The sequence below is a fragment of the Heptranchias perlo genome, chromosome 7, assembly GCF_035084215.1.
Source record: "Heptranchias perlo isolate sHepPer1 chromosome 7, sHepPer1.hap1, whole genome shotgun sequence".
Classification (NCBI taxonomy): Eukaryota; Metazoa; Chordata; class Chondrichthyes; order Hexanchiformes; family Hexanchidae; genus Heptranchias; species Heptranchias perlo.
This window is the reverse complement of record NC_090331.1, coordinates 8810313-8835181: the sequence shown is the minus strand read 5'-3', so window position 1 is coordinate 8835181 and position 24869 is coordinate 8810313. Positions and strand designations below refer to the sequence as shown.

Below are 24869 nucleotides of genomic sequence, written 5' to 3'. Positions count from 1 at the left end.
ATGGGTCAATGCACTACACCTAGTGCCAGATACAAAACATGGAATGGGTCAATGCACTACACCTAGTGCCAGATACAAAATATGGAATGGGTCAATGCACTACACCTAGTGCCAGATACAAAATATGGAATGGGTCAATGCACTACACCTAGTGCCAGATACAAAATATGGAATGGGTCAATGCACTACACCTAGTGCCAGATACAAAACATGGAATGGGTCAATGCACTACACCTAGTGCCAGATACAAAATATGGAATGGCTCAATGCACTACACCTAGTGCCAGATACAAAACATGGAATGGGTCAATGCACTACACCTAGTGCCAGATACAAAACATGGAATGGGTCAATGCACTACAACACCTTCCCCATAAGGCATATTTTAAGTGGCATTGAAGCTGGAATTCAGATGATTGAGTCAACTTTTTACTTGTATTTCCTAACAATTTAAATTTCCGACTATATAAGTTGGAATATAATTGACCGTCATGTAGAGACAGAGCTGCAGACAGGCAGACGGGTGGATCTTGGGGGTTAAACATGGTGATTAATGATGCCCCCCCAACCCTCCTCACAGGCCTAAACAAACATTCTCCTCCCTATCTACAGAATCTTGCTGCACAGAAAGCCTATAACAATCTGGATGTCAGTGTAAAGGAGGCGCTGCAGCAGCGATGGCATTGTTTCGAAAATGTCCTCAAGTGTTATGCACATGAGACCTTGGAAGCCATCATTGAACGCCTTGTCGAGCATGAGGTAAGGAACCAATAAACACAATGACTTACTACCTCTTCTTCTCACCGCATTCAGCCACCAAGAACGTCTTCGATGGCAAATATTACACTTCCAACTAGGTACTGGGGATCAAATTGTAAAGTGGAATCTAATCGAGGGGTTCAGATGCTTTATATATAAAATAATGGATACCTGGGAGTGAGTTACAGGCTGGAATTTAATCGAGGAGTTCAGATGGTTTATATATAGGATAATGGATAACCGGGAGAGAGTTACAGGCTGGAATTTAATCGAGGGGTTCGGATGGTTTATATATAGAATAATGGATACCCGGGAGTGAGTTACAGGCTGGAATCTAATCGAGGGGTTCAGGGGGTTTATATATAGAATAATGGATACCCGGGAGTGAGTTACAGGCTGGAATCTAATCGAGGGGTTCGGATGGTTTATATATAGAATAATGGATACCCGGGTGTGAGTTACAGGCTGGAATCTAATTGAGGGGTTCGGATAAAGAAAGAATGAAAGATTTGCATTAATATTATCACCTGCTGAAACGTGACACCTGGAACAATGACCGGTCTTTCCCTTACAGATGTTGAAGGACATTGGTTTGGGGTAGGCAAAATATGAAGCCTGGTCATTCAACAACAACTTGTATTCATATAACGCCGTTGACGTAGTAAAAATTCCGAAGGTGCATCACAAGAGCTTCATGAAACAAAGAAGGAGAGAGAGGCGGAGAGATTTAGGGAAGGAATTCCAGAACTTAGGGCCTAGGCAGTTGAAGGCACGGCCGCCAATGGTGGGGCGATGGAAATCGGGGATGCGCAAGAGGCCAGAATTGGAGAAGCGCAATTACTGAGACCTTAAAGAGGACCTGGATGCTTCGTTGAGTCGGATGGGCCAACTGACCTTTGGTCCTGATACCTCACATCGCTATTGTCTCTTCCCACAGGTTCACCGGTTGGTATTAGTGGATGAGGAGGATGTTGTGCAAGGAATTGTCTCTCTGTCTGACATGCTCCAAGCATTGGTCCTGTCTCCAGCAGGTATAAATGCTCTTTACTCCTGAACACTCACGAATCTCCTCTCTTCAGTATCATTCTAGAGTGATTCAGGTAGGTAGTGAGCTGCCTGTCCAACGGGCTTGGTCTAGTCTGCACTCGAGTGATGGGGAGGAATCAGCCCTGATCTACAGCAGGCCCAACATACAATGTAGTTCGTATCCATACACATCCAGTTTCCAGCAGCCAACTCCTGTCCAGAAACTGTATGGACTTTTGTGAAGAGTTGGGATCCGCACTACATTTTATTTTGACCTGATTGTGTGTTGTGCAAATTATGTCAATTTATAATGCACATGTGATCAACATTATTTATTTAAACACCACAATCAAAAAAACTGACTATTATTATACAATTGTCACTTATCAAAAGACATTACAACCCACCCCCCCATCCCTACAAAAAGACTGTCCAGTTCAAAGCAGGACAGCTGGTTTCCTTGGAGGAACACGTCTCAATGCATCTGGATTAATGGACAAGAATCCGCTCTTGAATTGCTACATAACTAAAGATGTTGATTTGGAATTTTCAAGGGAAAATGTTGAAATAAAAGAATTCAAACTCGAAAGCACCATTAAAAGTCTCAGAATGCCATGTAATGTGAATGGAATTTGACTCAGTCGCAGTAAAACAGTGACTGGAAATGTTATAAAGGGGATCATCTGTACATTTACTAGTGTCTCAGCCTCCCTTACTATGCTGGTCAAACAGCACAGAAGAGCAGATGTTCCTTGTATTAAATTACATAGAATTTACAGCACAGAAACAGGCCATTCGGCCCAACTGGTCTATGCCGGTGTTTATGCTCCACACGAGCCTCCTTCCTTCCTACTTCATCTTTGGGGGTTGTCTATAGGCCCCCAAACAGTAGTGGAGATGTAGGGGAGGGCATTAAACAGGAAATTAGAGACGCATGCAAGAAGGGTACAACTATAATCATGGGTGACTTTAATCTACATATAGATTGGCCAAACCAAATTAGCAATAATTCTGTGGGGGAGGAATTCCTGGAGTGTGTACGTGATGGTTTTCGAGACCAATACTTTGAGGAACCAACTAGAGAACAGGCGATCCTAGACTGGGTATTGTGCAATGAGAAAGGATTAATTAACAACTTGTGCGGGGTCCCTTAGGGAAAAGTGACCATAACCTGATAGAATTCCTCATTAAGGTAGAGAGTGAAGTAGTTGAATCCGAAACTAGGGCCCTGAATCTAAATAAAGGAAATTACGAAAGTATGAGGTGCGAGTTGGCTATGATAGATTGGGGAACTTTACTAAAAGGGATGACGGTGGATAGGCAATTGCTAATATTTAAAGAACGTGTGCAGGAATTACAACAATTATTCATTCCTGTCTGGCGCAAAAATAAAACAGGAAAAGTGGCTCAACTATGGCTTACAAAAGAAATTAGGGATTGTATTAGATCCAAAGAGGAGGCATATAAAATTGCCAGAAAAAGCGGCAAGCCTGAGGATTGGAAGCAGTTCCGAATTCAGCAAAGGAGGACAAAGAGATTGATTAAGAGGGGAAAAATAGAGTATGAGAGTAAACTAGCAGGGAACATAAAAACTGACTGTAAAAGCTTCTATAAATATGTTGAGAAAAAGATTAATAAAGACAAATGTAGGTCCCTTACAGTCAGAAATGGGGGAAATTATAATGGGGAACAAAGAAATGGCAGAACAATTAAACACATACTTTGCTTCTGTCTTCACAAAGGAGGACACAAATAACCTGCCAGAAATGTTAGGGAACCAAGGGTCCAGTGAGACGGAGGAACTGAAGGAAACCAATATTAGTAAAAAAATAGTGCTAGGGAAATTAATGGGGCTAAAGGCTGACAAATCCCCAGGGCCTGATAATCTACATCCCAGAGTACTAAAGGAAGTGGCCCTGGAAATAGTGGATGCATTGGTGGTCATCTTCCAAAATTCTATTGACTCTGGAACAGTTCCTACAGATTGGAGGGTGGCAAATGTAACCCCACTATTTAAAAAAGGAGGGAGAGAAAAAACAGGGAATTACAGACCAGTTAGCCTAACATCAGTAGTGGGGAAAATGCTGGAGTCTATTATAAAAGATGTGATAACAGAACACTTGGAAGGCATTAATGGGATTGGACAAAGTCAGCATGAGTTTATGAAAGGGAAATCATGCCTAACAAATCTACTGGAGTTTTTTGAGGATGTAACTAGTAGAATAGATAGGGGAGAACCAGTGGATGTGGTGTATTTGGATTTTCAGAAGGCTTTTGATAAGGTTCCACACAAGAGGTTAGTGTGCAAAATTAAAGCACATGGGATTGGGGGGAATATACTGGCATGGATTGAGAATTGGTTGACAGACAGGAAACAGAGAGTAGGAATAAACGGGTCTTTTTCCGGGTGGCAGGCAGTGACTAGTGGGGTACCACAGGGATCAGTGCTTGGGCCCCAGCTATTCACAATATATATCAACGATTTGGATGAGGGAACTAAATGTGACATTTCCAAGTTTGCAGACGACACAAAGCTGGGGTGGAATGTGAGCTGTGAAGAGGATGCAAAGAGGCTCCATTGTGATTTAGACAAGTTGGGTGAGTGGGCAAGAACATGGCAGATGCAGTATAATGTGGATAAATGTGGGGTTATCCACTTTGGTTGTAAAAACAGAAAGGCAGATTATTATCTGAATGGTGATAGATTGGGAAAAGGGGAGGTGCAACGAGACCTGGGTGCCCTTGTACACCAATTGCTGAAAGTGAGCATTCAGGTGCATCAAGCAGTTAGAAAGGCGAATGGTATGTTGGCCTTCATTGCAAGAGGATTTGAGTACAGGAGCAGGGATGTCTTACTGCAGTTATACAGGGCCTTGGTGAGACCACACCCTGGAGTATTGTGTGCAGTTTTGGTCTCCTTATCTGAGGAAGGATGTCTTTGCCATGGAAGGAGTGCAACAAAGGTTTACCAGACTGATTCCTGGGATGGCAGGACTGACGAATGGGGAGAGATTGGGTCGACTAGGCCTATATTCACTAGAGTTTAGAAGAATGAGAGGTGATCTCATCGAAACATATAAAATTCTAACAGGACCAGACAGACCAGATGCAGGGAGGATGTTCCCGATGGCTGGGGAGACCAGAACCAGGGGTCACAGTCTCAGGATACGGGGTATGCCATTTAGAACCAAGATGAGGAGAAATTTCTTCACTCAGAGGGTGGTGAACCTGTGGAATTCTCTACCACAGAAGGCAGTGGAGGCCAAGTCATTAGATGTATTCAAGAAGGAGATAGATATATTTCTTAATGCTAAAGGGATCAAGGGATATGGGGAGAAAGCGGGAACAGGGTACTGAGTTAGATGATCAGCCGTGATCATTTTGAATGGCAGAGCAGGCTCGAAGGGCCGAATGGCCTACTCTTGCTCCTATTTTCTATGTTTCTAATGCTATCAGCATAACTTTCTATTCCTTTCTCCCTCATGTGCTTATCCAGCTTCACCGTAAATGCATCTATGTTATTCTCCTCAACTACCCCTTGTGGTAGTGAGTTCCACATTCTAACCACTCTCTGGATAAAGAAGTTTCTCCTGAATTCCCTATTGGGTTTATTATTGTAAAAACCCTTCTCTACACTGACTGTAATCCCAGCTTCAGTTTTATGAGAGTAATCACGACCTCTCTGTGAACTCGGGGTACAGAGTGTTTGTGCGGTGGGGAAATGTGAGGGAAGCATTTTATATGGAAGTTTAAAGCCCAGAAGGAGGCCATTCGGCCCATCATAATCATAATCAGACATGTGCTACAGTGACATGATCTCGGGAGTAAGGAAGACTTTCAATTGTCTAGAAGCTTACGATGTGTCTGAAACGCTTCAAAGAATGTCACATCATTCAAAGTTCTCTAGATTCAGGAACCGTCCCTCTAGATTGGAAAATTGCACATGTCACTCCACTGTTTAAGAAAGGAGAGAGAGGGAAACCAGGGAATTATAGACCAGTTAGCCTAACATCTGTTGTGGGGAAAATGCTGGAGTCTATAATTAAGGATAGGGTGACTGAACACCTCGAGAATTTTCAGTTACTCAGAGAGAGCCAGCATGGGTTTGTGAAAGGTAGGTCGTGCCTGACAAACCTGATTGAATTTTTTGAAGAGCTGACTAAAGTAGTGGACAGGGGAATGTCAATGGATGTTATTTATATGGACTTCCAGAAGGCATTTGATAAAGTCCCACATAAGAGACTGTTAGCTAAGATAGAAGCCCATGGAATCGAGGGAAAAGTACGGACTTGGTTAGGAAGTTGGCTGAGCGAAAGGCGACAGAGAGTAGGGATAGTGGATAGGTGCTCACATTGGCAGGATGTGACTAATGGAGTCCTGCAGGGATCTGTCTTGGGGCTTCAATTATTCACAATATTTATGAATGACTTAGATGAAGGCATAGAAAGTCTCATATCTAAGTTTGCTGATGACACAAAGATTGGTGGCATTGTAAGCAGTGTAGATGAAAACATAAAATTACAAAGGGATATTGATAGATTAGGTGAATGGGCAAAACTGTGGCAAATGGAATTCAATGTAGCCAAATGTGAGGTCATCCACTTTGGACCAAAAAAGGATAGAACAGGGTACTTTCTAAATGGTAAAAAGTTAAAAACAGTGGATGTCCAAAGGGACTTAACGGTTCAGGTACATAGATCATTGAAGTGTCATGAACAGGTGCAGAAAATAATCAATAAGGCTAATGGAATGCTGGCCTTTATATCCAGAGGACTGGAGTACAAGGGGGCAGAAGTTATGCCAGGGTCTAACCCTGGTTAGACCGCACCTGGAGTACTGTGAGCAGTTCTGGGCACCGCACCTTCGGAAGGACATATTGGCCTTGGAGGGAGTGCAGCGTAGGTTTACTAGAATGATACCCGGACTTCAAGGATTAAGTTACGAGGCGAGATTACACAAATTGGGGTTGTATTCTCTAGAGGTTAGAAGATTAAGGGGTGATCTGATCGAAGTTTATAAGATATTAAGGGGAACAGATAGGGTGGATAGAGAGAAACTATTTCCGCTGGTTGGGGATTCTAGGAGTAGGGGGCACAGTCTAAAAATTAGAGCCAGACCTTTCAGGAGTGAGATTAGAAAACACTTTTACACACAAAGGGTGGTAGAAGTTTGGAACTCTCTTCCACAAACGGCAATTGATATTAGCTCAATTGCTAATTTTAAATCTGAGAAAGATAGCTTTTTGCCAACCAAAGGTATTAAGGGATATGGGCCAAAGGAAGGTATATGGAGTTAGATCACAGATCAGCCATGATCTTATCAAATGGCGGAGCAGGCTCGAGGGGCTGAATGGCCTACTCCTGTTCCTCTGTTCCTATTACTTTGGAGTGCAGTGACTCTTGTTATGTGAGCACCTGTGGCAGCTGGTTTGATTTCACAAAGATCCCAGGAACAGCAATGACCATTTTCAGTTTTTTTGTGAGGGTCATTGAGGGATCACATCCCCTCTGCCCGCTGAGGTGGATGTAAAAGATCCCATGGCACTATTTGAAGAAGAACCAGCATCACTAAAACTGATTATCCGGTCATTTACCTCAATGCGGTTTGTGGGATCTTGCTTTGCACAAGTTGGCAGCCGTGTTCCGCAAATTACAACAGTGACTACACTTCAAAAGGACTTCATTGGCTGTAAAGCGCTTTGGGACGTCCTGAGGTTGTGAAAGGCTCTGTATAAATGCAAGTCTTTCATTTCCTTTAAATAAGGAATAAGCATTAAAGGGGAAGCTAGATAAATGAGAGGAGAAAGGAATTGAAAGTTATGCTGAAGTAGGGTGGGAGGAGGCTCGTGTGGAGCATAAACACCAGCGTCGACCAGTTGGGCCGAATGGCCTGTTTCTGTGCTGTAACTCTATGTAATAACTTTTGGAGTTCACTTGGCACGGTTGAATACATTTCCCCTTTAAGGTATCTTAAAGCACTTTGTGCACATTTCTTTGACATACCCACTGGCTTATTTCTGTCTTGGCCTGTTTACAAATGGGGTTGGGGGCAAGGGGGTGGGGTCCCAATTTGTACTGGGATGAAATGGTACATTCTAAAACTATTCCCACCCCCCCTGCCCCCCCACCCTTTAACTGGGTAATGACATTTTGCACTGGGATAACCTGCTTACGCACCATTGTATTCATTGCATTGTAAATGCTGTGCAAACAGATTGCTGATCTACAATGTAGCATCAAGCCATGGCTGTCAGCCTCTGCCTGCTTTCATTGAGATTTGCATGCTTTGTAATTGGCTTGACCGAAGCCTCTAATTACAAGTATAAAGTGTGTACCCGTTTTAAGAGGAAACTTATTTATATTTCCACATAATCCTAAATATTATAAAGCAACACATCTGTGAACATCTTTCTAAGAACTCCAATTGGGTAAGCTCACTGGTGCTCGAGGGGGAGGTCGAGACTATGGTACACTGTTGGAGCAGAGTGGAGGGAGATTTACTCTGGATCTAGGGTTGCCAACCCTCCAGGATTGCCCTGGAGTCTCCAGATAGTGAAGACTGATCTCCAGGACACTGCTGCGAGCAAAAACCCTGGAGAAAAATCATAGGGGGGCATTAAAATAAATTGCGGTTTTAAAAAAAAATGTCTTTCAACACTTTTGCTTGATTAGCTGTAAAGTATTGGACATGGGACAAAAAGTTCATGGAATCATAAATTGTTTGACTGACAGTCAAGGATCATCCAATTGGGTAACAAAGAGTCTATTTGCTTTCCAATTGGCAGAAAGGCGGGGCACCATGAGGATGGGCGTGTTGGAGGCAGGAGATCATGTGATGAAACCCCCAGGAATGCATCCAACCAGAGTTGGCGACCCCTAGCTGTAATCTAGCCGACCTGGAAGTGCTTGATGGAACAGTGAAGAGGGAGATTCACTCGGTATCCAATCATGCCGTACCTGACCTCGGAGTTCTCTTGATGCCAAAGCTCAGTGTCTGATATGCGAACTGCTCACTACCCAGAACTAACCTCCCTCACCTTGGCAGACACAAAATTCTCAACAAAAAAAAAATTCTTTTGAATGCCCAGATGGAGTTGGGTCACGGATGAGCCATGATCTCATTGAATGACGGAGCAACGTCGAGGGGCTGAATGGCCTCCTCCTGTTCCTATGTCAATACTGTAGAGTGGGGAAAGCAAGCGTTTCATCAACATTAGATGGGATATAGGTTTTGAGGAAGCAGACTTAAAGAAACTAAATAATCATAATTCAAAGGATAGTGATGTTAATTTTAAGTGTGCATAGTCTGCCTGAGCAATTTATCTTCAAAATATATAATTACTTCCAATAGTTTTTTTGAAAATTTTAATTCTCGTTGAACTGATTGATCCTTGCTCCGCCCCCACCTCGCTCCATCAACACCTATCTCCATTACCCGCTCACTCCGCCCCCACCTCGCTCCATCAACACCTATCTCCATTACCCGCTCGCTCCGCCCCCACCTCGCTCCATCAACACCTATCTCCATTACCCGCTCACTCCGCCCCCACCTCGCTCCATCAACACCTATCTCCATTACCCGCTCGCTCCGCCCCCACCTCGCTCCATCAACACCTATCTCCATTACCCGCTCACTCCGCCCCCACCTCGCTCCATCAACACCTATCTCCATTACCCGCTCGCTCCGCCCCCACCTCGCTCCATCAACACCTATCTCCATTACCCGCTCGCTCCGCCCCCACCTCGCTCCATCAACACCTATCTCCATTACCCGCTCACTCCGTCCCCCACCTCGCTCCATCAACACCTATCTCCATTACCCGCTCACTCCGTCCCCACCTCGCTCCATCAACACCTATCTCCATTACCCGCTCACTCTGCCCCCCGCTCGCTCCATCAACACCTATCTCCATTACCCGCTCACTCCGTCCCCCGCTCGCTCCATCAACACCTATCTCCATTACCCGCTCACTCCGTCCCCCGCTCGCTCCATCAACACCTATCTCCATTACCCGCTCACTCCGCCCCCACCTCGCTCCATCAACACCTATCTCCATTACCCGCTCACTCCGTCCCCACCTCGCTCCATCAACACCTATCTCCATTACCCGCTCACTCCGCCCCCACCTCGCTCCATCAACACCTATCTCCATTACCCGCTCACTCCGTCCCCACCTCGCTCCATCAACACCTATCTCCATTACCCGCTCACTCTGCCCCCGCTCGCTCCATCAACACCTATCTCCATTACCCGCTCACTCCGTCCCCACCTCGCTCCATCAACACCTATCTCCATTACCCGCTCAGTCTGCCCCCACCTTGCTCCATCAACACCTATCTCCATTACCCGCTCACTCTGCCCCCACCTCGCTCCATCAACACCTATCTCCATTACCCGCTCACTCCGCCCCCACCTCGCTCCATCAACACCTATCTCCATTACCCGCTCACTCTGCCCCCACCTCGCTCCATCAACACCTATCTCCATTACCCGCTCACTCCGTCCCCACCTCGCTCCATCAACACCTATCTGCATTACCCACTCACTCCGTCCCCACCTCGCTCCATCAACACCTATCTCCATTACCCACTCACTCCGCCCCCACCTCGCTCCATCAACACCTATCTCCATTACCCGCTCACTCCGTCCCCACCTCGCTCCATCAACACCTATCTCCATTACCCGCTCACTCCGCCCCCACCTCGCTCCATCAACACCTATCTCCATTACCCGCTCGCTCCGCCCCCACCTCGCTCCATCAACACCTATCTCCATTACCCGCTCGCTCTGCCCCCACCTCGCTCCATCAACACCTATCTCCATTACCCGCTCACTCCGTCCCCACCTCGCTCCATCAACACCTATCTCCATTACCCGCTCACTCCGCCCCCACCTCGCTCCATCAACACCTATCTCCATTACCCGCTCACTCCGCCCCCACCTCGCTCCATCAACACCTATCTCCATTACCCGCTCGTTCTGCCCCCACCTTGCTCCATCAACACCTATCTCCATTACCCGCTCACTCCGCCCCCACCTCGCTCCATCAACACCTATCTCCATTACCCGCTCACTCCGTCCCCACCTCGCTCCATCAACACCTATCTCCATTACCCGCTCACTCCGTCCCCACCTCGCTCCATCAACACCTATCTCCATTACCCGCTCACTCCGCCCCCACCTCGCTCCATCAACACCTATCTCCATTACCCGCTCACTCCGTCCCCACCTCGCTCCATCAACACCTATCTCCATTACCCGCTCACTCCGCCCCCACCTCGCTCCATCAACACCTATCTCCATTACCCACTCACTCCGCCCCCACCTCGCTCCATCAACACCTATCTCCATTACCCGCTCGCTCCGCCCCCACCTCGCTCCATCAACACCTATCTCCATTACCCGCTCACTCCGTCCCCACCTCGCTCCATCAACACCTATCTCCATTACCCGCTCACTCCGTCCCCACCTCGCTCCATCAACACCTATCTCCATTACCCACTCACTCCGCCCCCAACTCGCTCCATCAACACCTATCTCCATTACCCACTCGCTCCGTCCCCACCTCGCTCCATCAACACCTATCTCCATTACCCACTCATTCCGCCCCCACCTCGCTCCATCAACACCTATCTCCATTACCCGCTCACTCCGCCCCCACCTCGCTCCATCAACACCTATCTCCATTACCCGCTCACTCCGCCCCCACCTCGCTCCATCAACACCTATCTCCATTACCCGCTCGTTCTGCCCCCACCTTGCTCCATCAACACCTATCTCCATTACCCGCTCACTCCGCCCCCACCTCGCTCCATCAACACCTATCTCCATTACCCGCTCACTCCGCCCCCACCTCGCTCCATCAACACCTATCTCCATTACCCACTCACTCCGTCCCCACCTCGCTCCATCAACACCTATCTCCATTACCCACTCACTCCGTCCCCCCGCTCGCTCCATCAACACCTATCTCCATTACCCACTCACTCCGCCCCCACCTCGCTTCATCAACACCTATCTCCATTACCCACTCACTCCGCCCCCACCTCGCTCCATCAACACCTATCTCCATTACCCACTCACTCCGTCCCCCACCTCGCTCCATCAACACCTATCTCCATTACCCGCTCACTCCGCCCCCACCTCGCTCCATCAACACCTATCTCCATTACCCACTCACTCCGTCCCCCACCTCGCTCCATCAACACCTATCTCCATTACCCGCTCACTCCGCCCCCACCTCGCTCCATCAACACCTATCTCCATTACCCACTCACTCCGTCCCCCACCTCGCTCCATCAACACCTATCTCCATTACCCACTCACTCCGCCCCCACCTCGCTCCATCAACACCTATCTCCATTACCCGCTCACTCCGCCCCCACCTCGCTCCATCAACACCTATCTCCATTACCCACTCACTCCGTCCCCCACCTCGCTCCATCAACACCTATCTCCATTACCCACTCACTCCGTCCCCCACCTCGCTCCATCAACACCTATCTCCATTACCCGCTCACTCCGCCCCCACCTCGCTCCATCAACACCTATCTCCATTACCCACTCGCTCCGCCCCCACCTCGCTCCATCAACACCTATCTCCATTACCCACTCACTCCGTCCCCACCTCGCTCCATCAACACCTATCTCCATTACCCGCTCGCTCCGCCCCCACCTCGCTCCATCAACACCTATCTCCATTACCCACTCACTCCGCCCCCACCTCGCTCCATCAACACCTATCTCCATTACCCGCTCACTCCGCCCCCACCTCGCTCCATCAACACCTATCTCCATTACCCACTCACTCCGCCCCCACCTCGCTCCATCAACACCTATCTCCATTACCCACTCACTCCGTCCCCACCTCGCTCCATCAACACCTATCTCCATTACCCGCTCACTCCGTCCCCCACCTCGCTCCATCAACACCTATCTCCATTACCCGCTCACTCTGCCCCCACCTCGCTCCATCAACACCTATCTCCATTACCCGCTCGTTCTGCCCCCACCTCGCTCCATCAACACCTATCTCCATTACCCGCTCACTCTGCCCCCACCTCGCTCCATCAACACCTATCTCCATTACCCGCTCACTCCGCCCCCACCTCGCTCCATCAACACCTATCTCCATTACCCGCTCACTCTGCCCCCACCTCGCTCCATCAACACCTATCTCCATTTCCCGCTAACTCCGCCCCCACCTCGCTCCATCAACACCTATCTCCATTACCCGCTCGCTCTGCCCCCACCTCGCTCCATCAACACCTATCTCCATTACCCACTCACTCCGTCCCCACCTCGCTCCATCAACACCTATCTCCATTACCCGCTCACTCCGACCCCACCTCGCTCCATCAACACCTATCTCCATTACCCGCTCACTCCGCCCCCACCTCGCTCCATCAACACCTATCTCCATTACCCGCTCACTCCGTCCCCCACCTCGCTCCATCAACACCTATCTCCATTACCCTCTCACTCCGCCCCCACCTCGCTCCATCAACACCTATCTCCATTACCCGCTCGCTCTGCCCCCACCTCGCTCCATCAACACCTATCTCCATTACCCGCTCACTCCGTCCCCACCTCGCTCAGTGAAGTGCTCTCGGCTGTAGACTGTGGTGTAGATTTTATAAAAGAGCATAAAAAATCCTCCCAAACAAAAAAGAATTTCAAGACCCTATTAAAATGGGCCACAAGGTAAAGAAGGAAGTTGCATTCATATACAACAATGACTTGCATTTATATAGCCTCTTATCAGGTGCTCAGGACATCCCACGTTGCTTTACATCCAATGAATTACTTTAGAAGTGCAGTCACTGTCGGTATATCGGCAAACACAGCAGGACAATTTCTGCATAGCGATCCCCCACAAATGATCAAATTCGCTGTTTGTTTCTTTTTTTTGGTGGTGCTGACTGAGGGAAGAATGTTGGTCAAGACACTGGGAGAACTCCCTACTCTACTTTGAATAGTGTCGTGGGATCCTTTTATAAATATCTAAGCAGGTAGAAAAATAGGAACCACTGTTCACCGTGGAGTATTTGATGCCAAGCCCATTCCTATCCCTATCAGAGCCATTGCCACGCTCTGGGTTTCAGTAGTAAGCATCGTCCTCGTGCTTGCAGCTTTAGGTCATCGACAAACTCATGATATGACATGCAGTTTCACGTTCTTTTCATTTGCATAGAATTACATAGAATTTGCAGCACAGAAACAGGTCATTCGGCCCAACTGGTCTATGTCGGTGTTTATGCTCCACACGAGCCTCCTCCCTCCCTACTTCATCTCATCCTTTCAACATATCCTTCTATTCTTTTCTCCCTCATGTGTTTATCTAGCTTCCCCTTAAATGCATCTAAGCTATTTGCCTCAACCACTCCTTGTGGTAGTGAGTTCCACATTCTCACCACTCTCTGGGTAAGGAAGTTTCTCCTGAATTCCCTATTGGATTTATTAGTGACTGTCTTATATTTACGACCCCTAGTTCTGGTCTTCCCCGCAAGTGGAAACATTTTCTCTACGTCTACCCTATCAAACCCTTTTATAATCTTAAAGACCTCTATCAGGCCACCCCTCAGTCCTTTCTAGAGAAAAAGCCACAGCCTGCTCAATCTTTCCTGATATTTATATCCTTTCAATTCTGGTATCAACCTAGCAAATCTTTTTTGCACCTTCTCCAGTGCCTCTATATCCTTTATATAATATGGAGACCAGAATGTGCAAAGCACTCCAAGTGTGGTCTAACCAAGGTTCTATACAAGTTTAACATAGCTTCTCTGCTTTTCAATTCTATCCTTTGAGAAATTAACCCCAGTGCTTGGTTTGCTTTTTTTTATGGCCTTATTAACCTGCATTGCTACTTTTAGCGATTTGTGTATCTGTACCCCCAGATCCCTCTGCTCCTCTACCCCATTTAGACTCTTATTATCCAAGCAGTATGTGGCCCTCTTATTCTTCCCACCAAAATGTAATACCTCACACTTTTGGATTGGTTCTGTAGGTCTTAATACCAGGTTCCACCGCCACACCTGAACATCACTGGACTGTTGGGGAACAAGCAGATCATGAGTTTATGGGACATCAGAGAAGAAAGACATGGCTCTGTGAAGTCACCCGTAGGAGCTCCTCCTGGATGAATGTCTCAGTCGCAGACTTCGATTTCGGGATCTCAACAGAAGGGATTTTCCACATAAACACCCACGGAGTTAATTCCCTATTTTTAGCTCGCTCTTTAATGCTCTATTCCTGTCGATGCTATTTTGACACTGCTTTGGGTTAAAGACTACATTAATATAGCGGAGGAAGGAAATTGAGGTGAAAGCATTAACTATTGGACTAAAAATGGCACACAAAGGGAAACAAGACCCTTTGGAAGTGAAATGCAGTTATAATGGTTGTTTAATTCTTGAATGGCGTGTTTGAATCTGTGCTGTTGCATTTTTTTGCAGCCAAGAGTTGCCACAAATTTATAAAGAAGCTATGTGCCAGAATGAAATATTGGTTTGCGCTGTGATGTAATGTGTAAGTGTGTTGTGATGTAATGTGTGGGTGCGCTGTGATGTAATGTGTGGGTGCGCTGTGATGTAATGTGTAAGTGTGTTGTGATGTAATGTGTGGGTGCGCTGTGATGTAATGTGTGGGTGCGCTGTGATGTAATGTGTGGGTGTGTTGTGATGTAATGTGTGGGTGCGCTGTGATGTAATGTGTGGGTGCGCTGTGATGTAATGTGTAAGTGTGTTGTGATGTAATGTGTGGGTGTGTTGAGATGTAATGTGTGGGTGCGCTGTGATGTAATGTGTGGGTGTGTTGTGATGTAATGTGTGGGTGTGTTGTGATGTAATGTGTGGGTGTGTTGTGATGTAATGTGTGGGTGTGTTGTGATGTAATGTGTGGGTGCGCTGTGATGTAATGTGTGGGTGCGCTGTGATGTAATGTGTGGGTGCGCTGTGATGTAATGTGTGGGTGCGCTGTGATGTAATGTGTGGGTGTGTTGTGATGTAATGTGTGGTGTGCTGTGATGTAATGTGTGGGTGCGTTGTGATGTAATGTGTGGGTGCGCTGTGATGTAATGTGTGGGTGCGCTGTGATGTAATGTGTGGGTGTGCTGTGATGTAATGTGTGGGTGCGCTGTGATGTAATGTGTGGGTGCGCTGTGATGTAATGTGTGGGTGCGCTGTGATGTAATGTGTGGGTGCGCTGTGATGTAATGTGTGGGTGTGCTGTGATGTAATGTGTGGTGTGCTGTGATGTAATGTGTGGGTGCGTTGTGATGTAATGTGTGGGTGCGCTGTGATGTAATGTGTGGGTGCGCTGTGATGTAATGTGTGGGTGCGCTGTGATGTAATGTGTGGGTGTGCTGTGATGTAATGTGTGGTGCGCTGTGATGTAATGTGCGGGTGTGCTGTGATGTAATGTGTGGGTGCGCTGTGATGTAATGTGTGGGTGTGCTGTGATGTAATGTGTGGTGCGCTGTGATGTAATGTGCGGGTGTGCTGTGATGTAATGTGTGGGTGTGCTGTGATGTAATGTGTGGTGCGCTGTGATGTAATGTGTGGGTGCGCTGTGATGTAATGTGTGGGTGCGCTGTGATGTAATGTGTGGGTGCGCTGTGATGTAATGTGTGGGTGTGCTGTGATGTAATGTGTGGTGCGCTGTGATGTAATGTGTGGGTGCGCTGTGATGTAATGTGTGGTGCGCTGTGATGTAATGTGTGGTGCGCTGTGATGTAATGTGTGGGTGCGCTGTGATGTAATGTGTGGGTGCGCTGTGATGTAATGTGTGGTGTGCTGTGATGTAATGTGTGGGTGTGTTGTGATGTAATGTGTGGGTGCGCTGTGATGTAATGTGTGGGTGCGCTGTGATGTAATGTGTGGGTGTGCTGTGATGTAATGTGTGGTGCGCTGTGATGTAATGTGCGGGTGCGCTGTGATGTAATGTGTGGTGCGCTGTGATGTAATGTGTGGTGCGCTGTGATGTAATGTGTGGGTGCGCTGTGATGTAATGTGCGGGTGTGCTGTGATGTAATGTGTGGTGCGCTGTCATGTAATGTGTGGGTGTGCTGTGATGTAATGTGTGGGTGCGCTGTGATGTAATGTGTGGTGTGCTGTGATGTAATGTGTGGGTGCGCTGTGATGTAATGTGTGGTGCGCTGTGATGTAATGTGTGGTGCGCTGTGATGTAATGTGTGGGTGCGCTGTGATGTAATGTGTGGGTGTGCTGTGATGTAATGTGTGGTGAGTTGTGATGTAATGTGTGGTGCGCTGTGATGTAATGTGTGGTGCGCTGTGATGTAATGTGTGGTGCGCTGTGATGTAATGTGTGGGTGTGCTGTGATGTAATGTGTGGGTGTGCTGTGATGTAATGTGTGGTGCGCTGTGATGTAATGTGTGGTGCGCTGTGATGTAATGTGTGGGTGTGCTGTGATGTAATGTGTGGTGTGTTGTGATGTAATGTGTGGGTGTGCTGTCATGTAATGTGTGGTGCGCTGTGATGTAATGTGTGGTGTGCTGTGATGTAATGTGTGGGTGCGCTGTGATGTAATGTGTGGGTGTGTTGTGATGTAATGTGTGGGTGTGCTGTGATGTAATGTGTGGTGTGCTGTGATGTAATGTGTGGGTGCGCTGTGATGTAATGTGTGGGTGCGCTGTGATGTAATGTGTGGGTGTGCTGTGATGTAATGTGTGGGTGCGCTGTGATGTAATGTGTGGTGCGCTGTGATGTAATGTGTGGGTGTGTTGTGATGTAATGTGTGGGTGCGCTGTGATGTAATGTGTGGGTGTGTTGTGATGTAATGTGTGGGTGTGCTGTGATGTAATGTGTGGGTGCGCTGTGATGTAATGTGTGGGTGTGTTGTGATGTAATGTGTGGGTGTGTTGTGATGTAATGTGTGGGTGCGTTGTGATGTAATGTGTGGGTGCGCTGTGATGTAATGTGTGGGTGTGCTGTGATGTAATGTGTGGGTGTGTTGTGATGTAATGTGTGGGTGCGCTGTGATGTAATGTGTGGGTGTGCTGTGATGTAATGTGTGGTGTGTTGTGATGTAATGTGCGGGTGTGCTGTGATGTAATGTGTGGGTGTGTTGTGATGTAATGTGTGGGTGTGCTGTGATGTAATGTGTGGTGTGTTGTGATGTAATGTGCGGGTGTGCTGTGATGTAATGTGTGGGTGTGTTGTGATGTAATGTGCGGGTGTGCTGTGATGTAATGTGTGGGTGTGTTGTGATGTAATGTGTGGGTGCGCTGTGATGTAATGTGTGGGTGTGCTGTGATGTAATGTGTGGTGTGTTGTGATGTAATGTGCGGGTGTGCTGTGATGTAATGTGTGGGTGTGTTGTGATGTAATGTGCGGGTGTGCTGTGATGTAATGTGTGGTGTGTTGTGATGTAATGTGCGGGTGTGCTGTGATGTAATGTGTGGTGTGTTGTGATGTAATGTGTGGGTGTGTTGTGATGTAATGTGTGGGTGTGCTGTGATGTAATGTGTGGGTGTGTTGTGATGTAATGTGTGGGTGCGCTGTGATGTAATGTGTGGGTGTGCTGTGATGTAATGTGTGGTGTGTTGTGATGTAATGTGTGGTGTGCTGTGATGTAATGTGTGGGTGCGCTGTGATGTAATGTGTGGGTGTGCTGTGATGTAATGTGTGGTGCGCTGTGATGTAATGTGTGGGTGCGCTGTGATGTAATTGTGGGTGTGTTGTGATGTAATGTGTGGTGCGCTGTGATGTAATGTGTGGGTGCGCTGTGATGTAATGTGTGGTGCGCTGTGATGTAATGTGTGGGTGTGTTGTGATGTAATGTGTGGGTGCGCTGTGATGTAATGTGTGGTGTGCTGTGATGTAATGTGTGGGTGTGCTGTGATGTAATGTGTGGTGTGTTGTGATGTAATGTGCGGGTGTGCTGTGATGTAATGTGTGGGTGCGCTGTGATGTAATGTGTGGGTGTGTTGTGATGTAATGTGTGGGTGTGCTGTGATGTAATGTGTGGGTGTGTTGTGATGTAATGTGTGGGTGCGCTGTGATGTAATGTGTGGGTGTGTTGTGATGTAATGTGTGGGTGTGTTGTGATGTAATGTGTGGGTGTGTTGTGATGTAATGTGTGGGTGTGCTGTGATGTAATGTGTGGGTGTGTTGTGATGTAATGTGTGGGTGCGGTGTGATGGAATGTGTGGGTGTGTTGTGATGTAATGTGTGGGTGCGCTGTGATGTAATGTGTGGGTGTGTTGTGATGTAATGTGTGGGTGTGTTGTGATGTAATGTGTGGGTGTGTTGTGATGTAATGTGTGGGTGTGCTGTGATGTAATGTGTGGGTGTGTTGTGATGTAATGTGTGGGTGCGCTGTGATGTAATGTGTGGTGTGCTGTGATGTAATGTGTGGGTGTGTTGTGATGTAATGTGTGGGTGCGCTGTGATGTAATGTGTGGGTGTGTTGTGATGTAATGTGTGGGTGTGTTGTGATGTAATGTGTGGGTGTGTTGTGATGGAATGTGTGGGTGTGTTGAGATGTAATGTGTGGGTGTGCTGTGATGGAATGTGTGGGTGTGTTGTGATGTAATGTGTGGGTGTGTTGTGATGTAATGTGTGGGTGCGCTGTGATGTAATGTGTGAGTGTGTTGAGATGTAATGTGTGGGTGTGTTGTGATGTAATGTGTGGTGCGCTGTGATGTAATGTGTGGGTGCGCTGTGATGTAATGTGTGGGTGCGCTGTGATGTAATGTGTGGGTGTTCTGTGATGTAATGTGTGGTGCGCTGTGATGTAATGTGTGGGTGTGCTGTGATGTAATGTGTGGGTGTGCTGTGATGGAATGTGTGGGTGTGTTGTGATGTAATGTGTGGTGCGCTGTGATGGAATGTGTGGGTGTGCTGTGATGGAATGTGTGGGTGTGTTGTGATGTAATGTGTGGGTGTGTTGTGATGTAATGTGTGGTGCGCTGTGATGTAATGTGTGGGTGTGCTGTGATGTAATGTGTGGGTGTTCTGTGATGTAATGTGTGGTGCGCTGTGATGTAATGTGTGGGTGTGCTGTGATGTAATGTGTGGGTGTGCTGTGATGGAATGTGTGGGTGTGTTGTGATGTAATGTGTGGGTGTGTTGTGATGTAATGTGTGGGTGTGTTGTGATGTAATGTGTGGGTGCGCTGTGATGTAATGTGTGGGTGTGTTGTGATGTAATGTGTGGGTGTGTTGTGATGTAATGTGTGGGTGTGTTGTGATGGAATGTGTGGGTGTGTTGTGATGTAATGTGTGGGTGTGCTGTGATGTAATGTGTGAGTGTGTTGTGATGTAATGTGTGGGTGTGTTGTGATGGAATGTGTGGGTGTGTTGTGATGTAATGTGTGAGTGTGTTGAGATGTAATGTGTGGGTGTGTTGTGATGTAATGTGTGGTGCGCTGTGATGTAATGTGTGGGTGCGCTGTGATGTAATGTGTGGGTGCGCTGTGATGTAATGTGTGGGTGTGTTGTGATGTAATGTGTGGGTGCGCTGTGATGTAATGTGTGAGTGTGTTGAGATGTAATGTGTGGGTGTGTTGTGATGTAATGTGTGGTGCGCTGTGATGTAATGTGTGGGTGCGCTGTGATGTAATGTGTGGGTGCGCTGTGATGTAATGTGTGGGTGTGTTGTGATGTAATGTGTGGGTGCGCTGTGATGTAATGTGTGGTGCGCTGTGATGTAATGTGTGGGTGCGCTGTGATGTAATGTGTGGGTGCGCTGTGATGTAATGTGTGGGTGTGTTGTGATGTAATGTGTGGGTGCGGTGTGATGGAATGTGTGGGTGTGTTGTGATGTAATGTGTGGGTGTGTTGTGATGTAATGTGTGGTGCGCTGTGATGTAATGTGTGGGTGCGCTGTGATGTAATGTGTGGGTGCGCTGTGATGTAATGTGTGGTGTGCTGTGATGTAATGTGTGGATGTGTTGTGATGTAATGTGTGGGTGCGCTGTGATGTAATGTGTGGGTGCGCTGTGATGTAATGTGTGGGTGCGCTGTGATGTAATGTGTGGTGCGCTGTGATGTAATGTGTGGGTGCGCTGTGATGTAATGTGTGGTGCGCTGTGATGTAATGTGTGGTGTGCTGTGATGTAATGTGTGGGTGTGTTGTGATGTAATGTGTGGGTGCGCTGTGATGTAATGTGTGGGTGCGCTGTGATGTAATGTGTGGTGTGCTGTGATGTAATGTGTGGGTGTGTTGTGATGTAATGTGTGGGTGCGCTGTGATGTAATGTGTGGGTGCGCTGTGATGTAATGTGTGGGTGCGCTGTGATGTAATGTGTGGGTGCGCTGTGATGTAATGTGTGGGTGTGTTGTGATGTAATGTGTGGGTGCGCTGTGATGTAATGTGTGGGTGCGCTGTGATGTAATGTGTGGGTGTGTTGTGATGTAATGTGTGGGTGTGTTGAGATGTAATGTGTGGGTGCGCTGTGATGTAATGTGTGGTGTGCTGTGATGTAATGTGTGGGTGCGCTGTGATGTAATGTGTGGGTGCGCTGTGATGTAATGTGTGGTGTGCTGTGATGTAATGTGTGGGTGTGTTGTGATGTAATGTGTGGGTGCGCTGTGATGTAATGTGTGGGTGCGCTGTGATGTAATGTGTGGTGTGCTGTGATGTAATGTGTGGGTGTGTTGTGATGTAATGTGTGGGTGCGCTGTGATGTAATGTGTGGTGTGCTGTGATGTAATGTGTGGGTGTGTTGTGATGTAATGTGTGGGTGCGCTGTGATGTAATGTGTGGGTGCGCTGTGATGTAATGTGTGGTGCGCTGTGATGTAATGTGTGGGTGCGCTGTGATGTAATGTGTGGGTGCGCTGTGATGTAATGTGTGGTGTGCTGTGATGTAATGTGTGGATGTGTTGTGATGTAATGTGTGGGTGCGCTGTGATGTAATGTGTGGGTGCGCTGTGATGTAATGTGTGGGTGTGTTGTGATGTAATGTGTGGGTGCGCTGTGATGTAATGTGTGGTGCGCTGTGATGTAATGTGTGGGTGCGCTGTGATGTAATGTGTGGGTGCGCTGTGATGTAATGTGTGGGTGTGTTGTGATGTAATGTGTGGTGTGCTGTGATGTAATGTGTGGTGTGCTGTGATGTAATGTGTGGATGTGTTGTGATGTAATGTGTGGGTGCGCTGTGATGTAATGTGTGGGTGTGTTGTGATGTAATGTGTGGTGTGCTGTGATGTAATGTGTGGATGTGTTGTGATGTAATGTGTGGGTGTGTTGTGATGTAATGTGTGGTGTGCTGTGATGTAATGTGTGGGTGTGTTGTGATGTAATGTGTGGGTGTGTTGTGATGTAATGTGTGGGTGCGTTGTGATGTAATGTGTGGGTGCGCTGTGATGTAATGTGTGGGTGCGTTGTGATGTAATGTGTGGGTGCGCTGTGATGTAATGTGTGGGTGCGCTGTGATGTAATGTGTGGGTGCGCTGTGATGTAATGTGTGGGTGCGCTGTGATGTAATGTGTGGTGCGCTGTGATGTAATGTGTGGATGCGCTGTGATGTAATGTGTGGGTGTGCTGTGATGTAATGTGTGGGTGTGCTGTGATGTAATGTGTGGTGTGCTGTGATGTAATGTGTGGGTGCGCTGTGATGTAATGTGTGGTGCGCTGTGATGTAATGTGTGGGTGTTCTGTGATGTAATGTGTGGGTGTGCTGTGATGTAATGTGTGGGTGTGCTGTGATGTAATTTGTGCGTGTGCTGTGATGTAATGTGTGGGTGCGCTGTGATGTAATGTGTGGGTGCGCTGTGATGTAATGTGTGGGTGCGCTGTGATGTAATGTGTGGGTGTGTTGTGATGTAATGTGTGGATGTGTTGTGATGTAATGTGTGGGTGTGTTGTGATGTAATGTGTGGGTGTGCTGTGATGTAATGTGTGGGTGCGCTGTGATGTAATGTGTGGGTGTGTTGTGATGTAATGTGTGGGTGTGTTGTGATGTAATGTGTGGGTGTGTTGTGATGTAATGTGTGAGTGTGTTGTGATGTAATGTGTGGGTGTGTTGAGATGGAATGTGCGGGTGTGTTGTGATGTAATGTGTGGGTGTGCTGTGATGTAATGTGTGAGTGTGTTGTGATGTAATGTGTGAGTGTGTTGAGATGTAATGTGTGAGTGTGTTGAGATGGAATGTGCGGGTGTGTTGTGATGTAATGTGTGGGTGTGCTGTGATGTAATGTGTGAGTGTGTTGTGATGTAATGTGTGAGTGTGTTGAGATGTAATGTGTGGGTGTGTTGTGATGTAATGTGTGGGTGTGTTGTGATGTAATGTGTGGGTGTGTTGTGATGTAATGTGTGGGTGCGCTGTGATGTAATGTGTGGGTGCGCTGTGATGTAATGTGTGGGTGCGCTGTGATGTAATGTGTGGTGCGCTGTGATGTAATGTGTGGTGCGCTGTGATGTAATGTGTGGGTGCGCTGTGATGTAATGTGTGGGTGCGCTGTGATGTAATGTGTGGGTGTGTTGTGATGTAATGTGTGGTGCGCTGTGATGTAATGTGTGGGTGCGCTGTGATGTAATGTGTGGGTGCGCTGTGATGCAATGTGTGGGTGTGTTGTGATGTAATGTGTGGGTGCGCTGTGATGTAATGTGGTGGTGCGCTGTGATGTAATGTGTGGGTGTGTTGTGATGTAATGTGTGGGTGTGCTGTGATGTAATGTGTGGGTGCGCTGTGATGTAATGTGTGGTGCGCTGTGATGTAATGTGTGGGTGTGTTGTGATGTAATGTGTGGGTGCGCTGTGATGTAATGTGTGGGTGCGCTGTGATGTAATGTGTGGGTGCGCTGTGATGTAATGTGTGGGTGTGTTGTGATGTAATGTGTGGGTGTGTTGTGATGTAATGTGTGGATGCGCTGTGATGTAATGTGTGGGTGCGCTGTGATGTAATGTGTGGGTGCACCCTCCAGCACCAGCGCATCGTGGCTGCAGTGTGCACCATCCACAGGATGCAGTGCAGCAACTCGCCAAGGCTTCTTTGTCAGCGCCTCCCAAACCCGCGACCTCCACCACCTAGAAGGACAAGGGCAGCAGGTGCATGGGAACACCACCACCTCCAAGTCACACACCATCCCGACACAGAAATATATCGCCGTTCCTTCATAGTCACTGGGTCAAAATCCTGGAACTCCCTTCCTAACAGCACTGTGGGAGAACCTTCACCACACGGACTGCAGCGGTTGAAGAAGAAGGCGGCTCACCACCACCTTCTCCAGGGCAATTAGGGATGGGCAATAAATGCTGGCCTTGCCAGCGATACCCAAATCCTAAGAGTGAATTAAAAAACTGAGAGTGAATCTCCAAAGCAATCAATATTATCCCACTGTGTACTGCAGTAACCTAAGTTAATATGAAAATCAATCCCCATTTACTAAAGTTGCTTTATAAATGTGCTGGCAGTATTTCTTTGGTTCGGCCACTTTTGTGGCATCAAAATCTCAGGCCATCTTGTCTATTCACGTCTGAGCCAGTCGAGCTTTGTGATTTGGAGTTAAGATTATGCTCTTCTGACTGTCATTACTGTTGAGTTTAAAGCTTTTGGAATATTGATTCTCTGTCGATGGTTGTAACAGGCCAGGCAGGTCTGTGCCTCTCCAGATTCTATGTCTTAATTCTATGTAATTCTATAGATAGTCACTCATAAATCCAATAAGGAATTCAGTGTTGTCAATTCTGCCAATGAACTGGTTCAAAAAGTGACCATTATAGCAACACCAGGCACCACTTTTAATTTTGCGGGTTTTTTTAAATCCAGACTTAGGAGGGATATCTCGTGAACTTATTATAATTGGTATTGTGTCAACAAGACAAGAGGAGGCACAATGCAGGGTCTCCATAGTCGGAACACAGGAACAGAAGAGGGCCATTCAGGCCCTCGAGCCTGCTCCGCCATTCAATTAGATTATAGCTGATCTGTACCTCAACTCCATTTACCTGCTTTGGTTCCACATCCTTTAATACCCTTACCTAACAAAAATCTATTAATAATTGGTGATACCTGCACATCTTTAACAAAGAATGCTGTAAATCAGACGGTCATCCAATCAATGGACATTGCTTCATTCACAGGGATCTCAACATGAATGTTAAATAATTCTAATCTTC

The 24869-nt window shown here is 47.3% G+C and overlaps 1 protein-coding gene across 7 annotated transcripts in view; it reads left to right on the top strand.

Annotated features, from left to right (window-relative positions):
- prkag3a (protein kinase, AMP-activated, gamma 3a non-catalytic subunit) overlaps positions 1–15286 on the top strand; it is a 41259-nt gene extending 25973 nt beyond the window's left edge. For 3 of the 7 annotated variants that reach the window (XM_067987037.1, XM_067987043.1, XM_067987038.1), the window contains 4 exons: positions 613–759; positions 1697–1790; positions 8570–8722; positions 14792–15286. In XM_067987037.1, the coding sequence (XP_067843138.1) occupies positions 613–759; positions 1697–1790; positions 8570–8664 (336 nt within the window). In that variant the 3' untranslated portion in view covers positions 8665–8722; positions 14792–15286. The other 4 variants (XM_067987039.1, XM_067987040.1, XM_067987041.1 and 1 more) reach the window with 4 other exon arrangements.
- The last annotated feature ends 9583 nt before the right edge of the window (positions 15287–24869 follow it).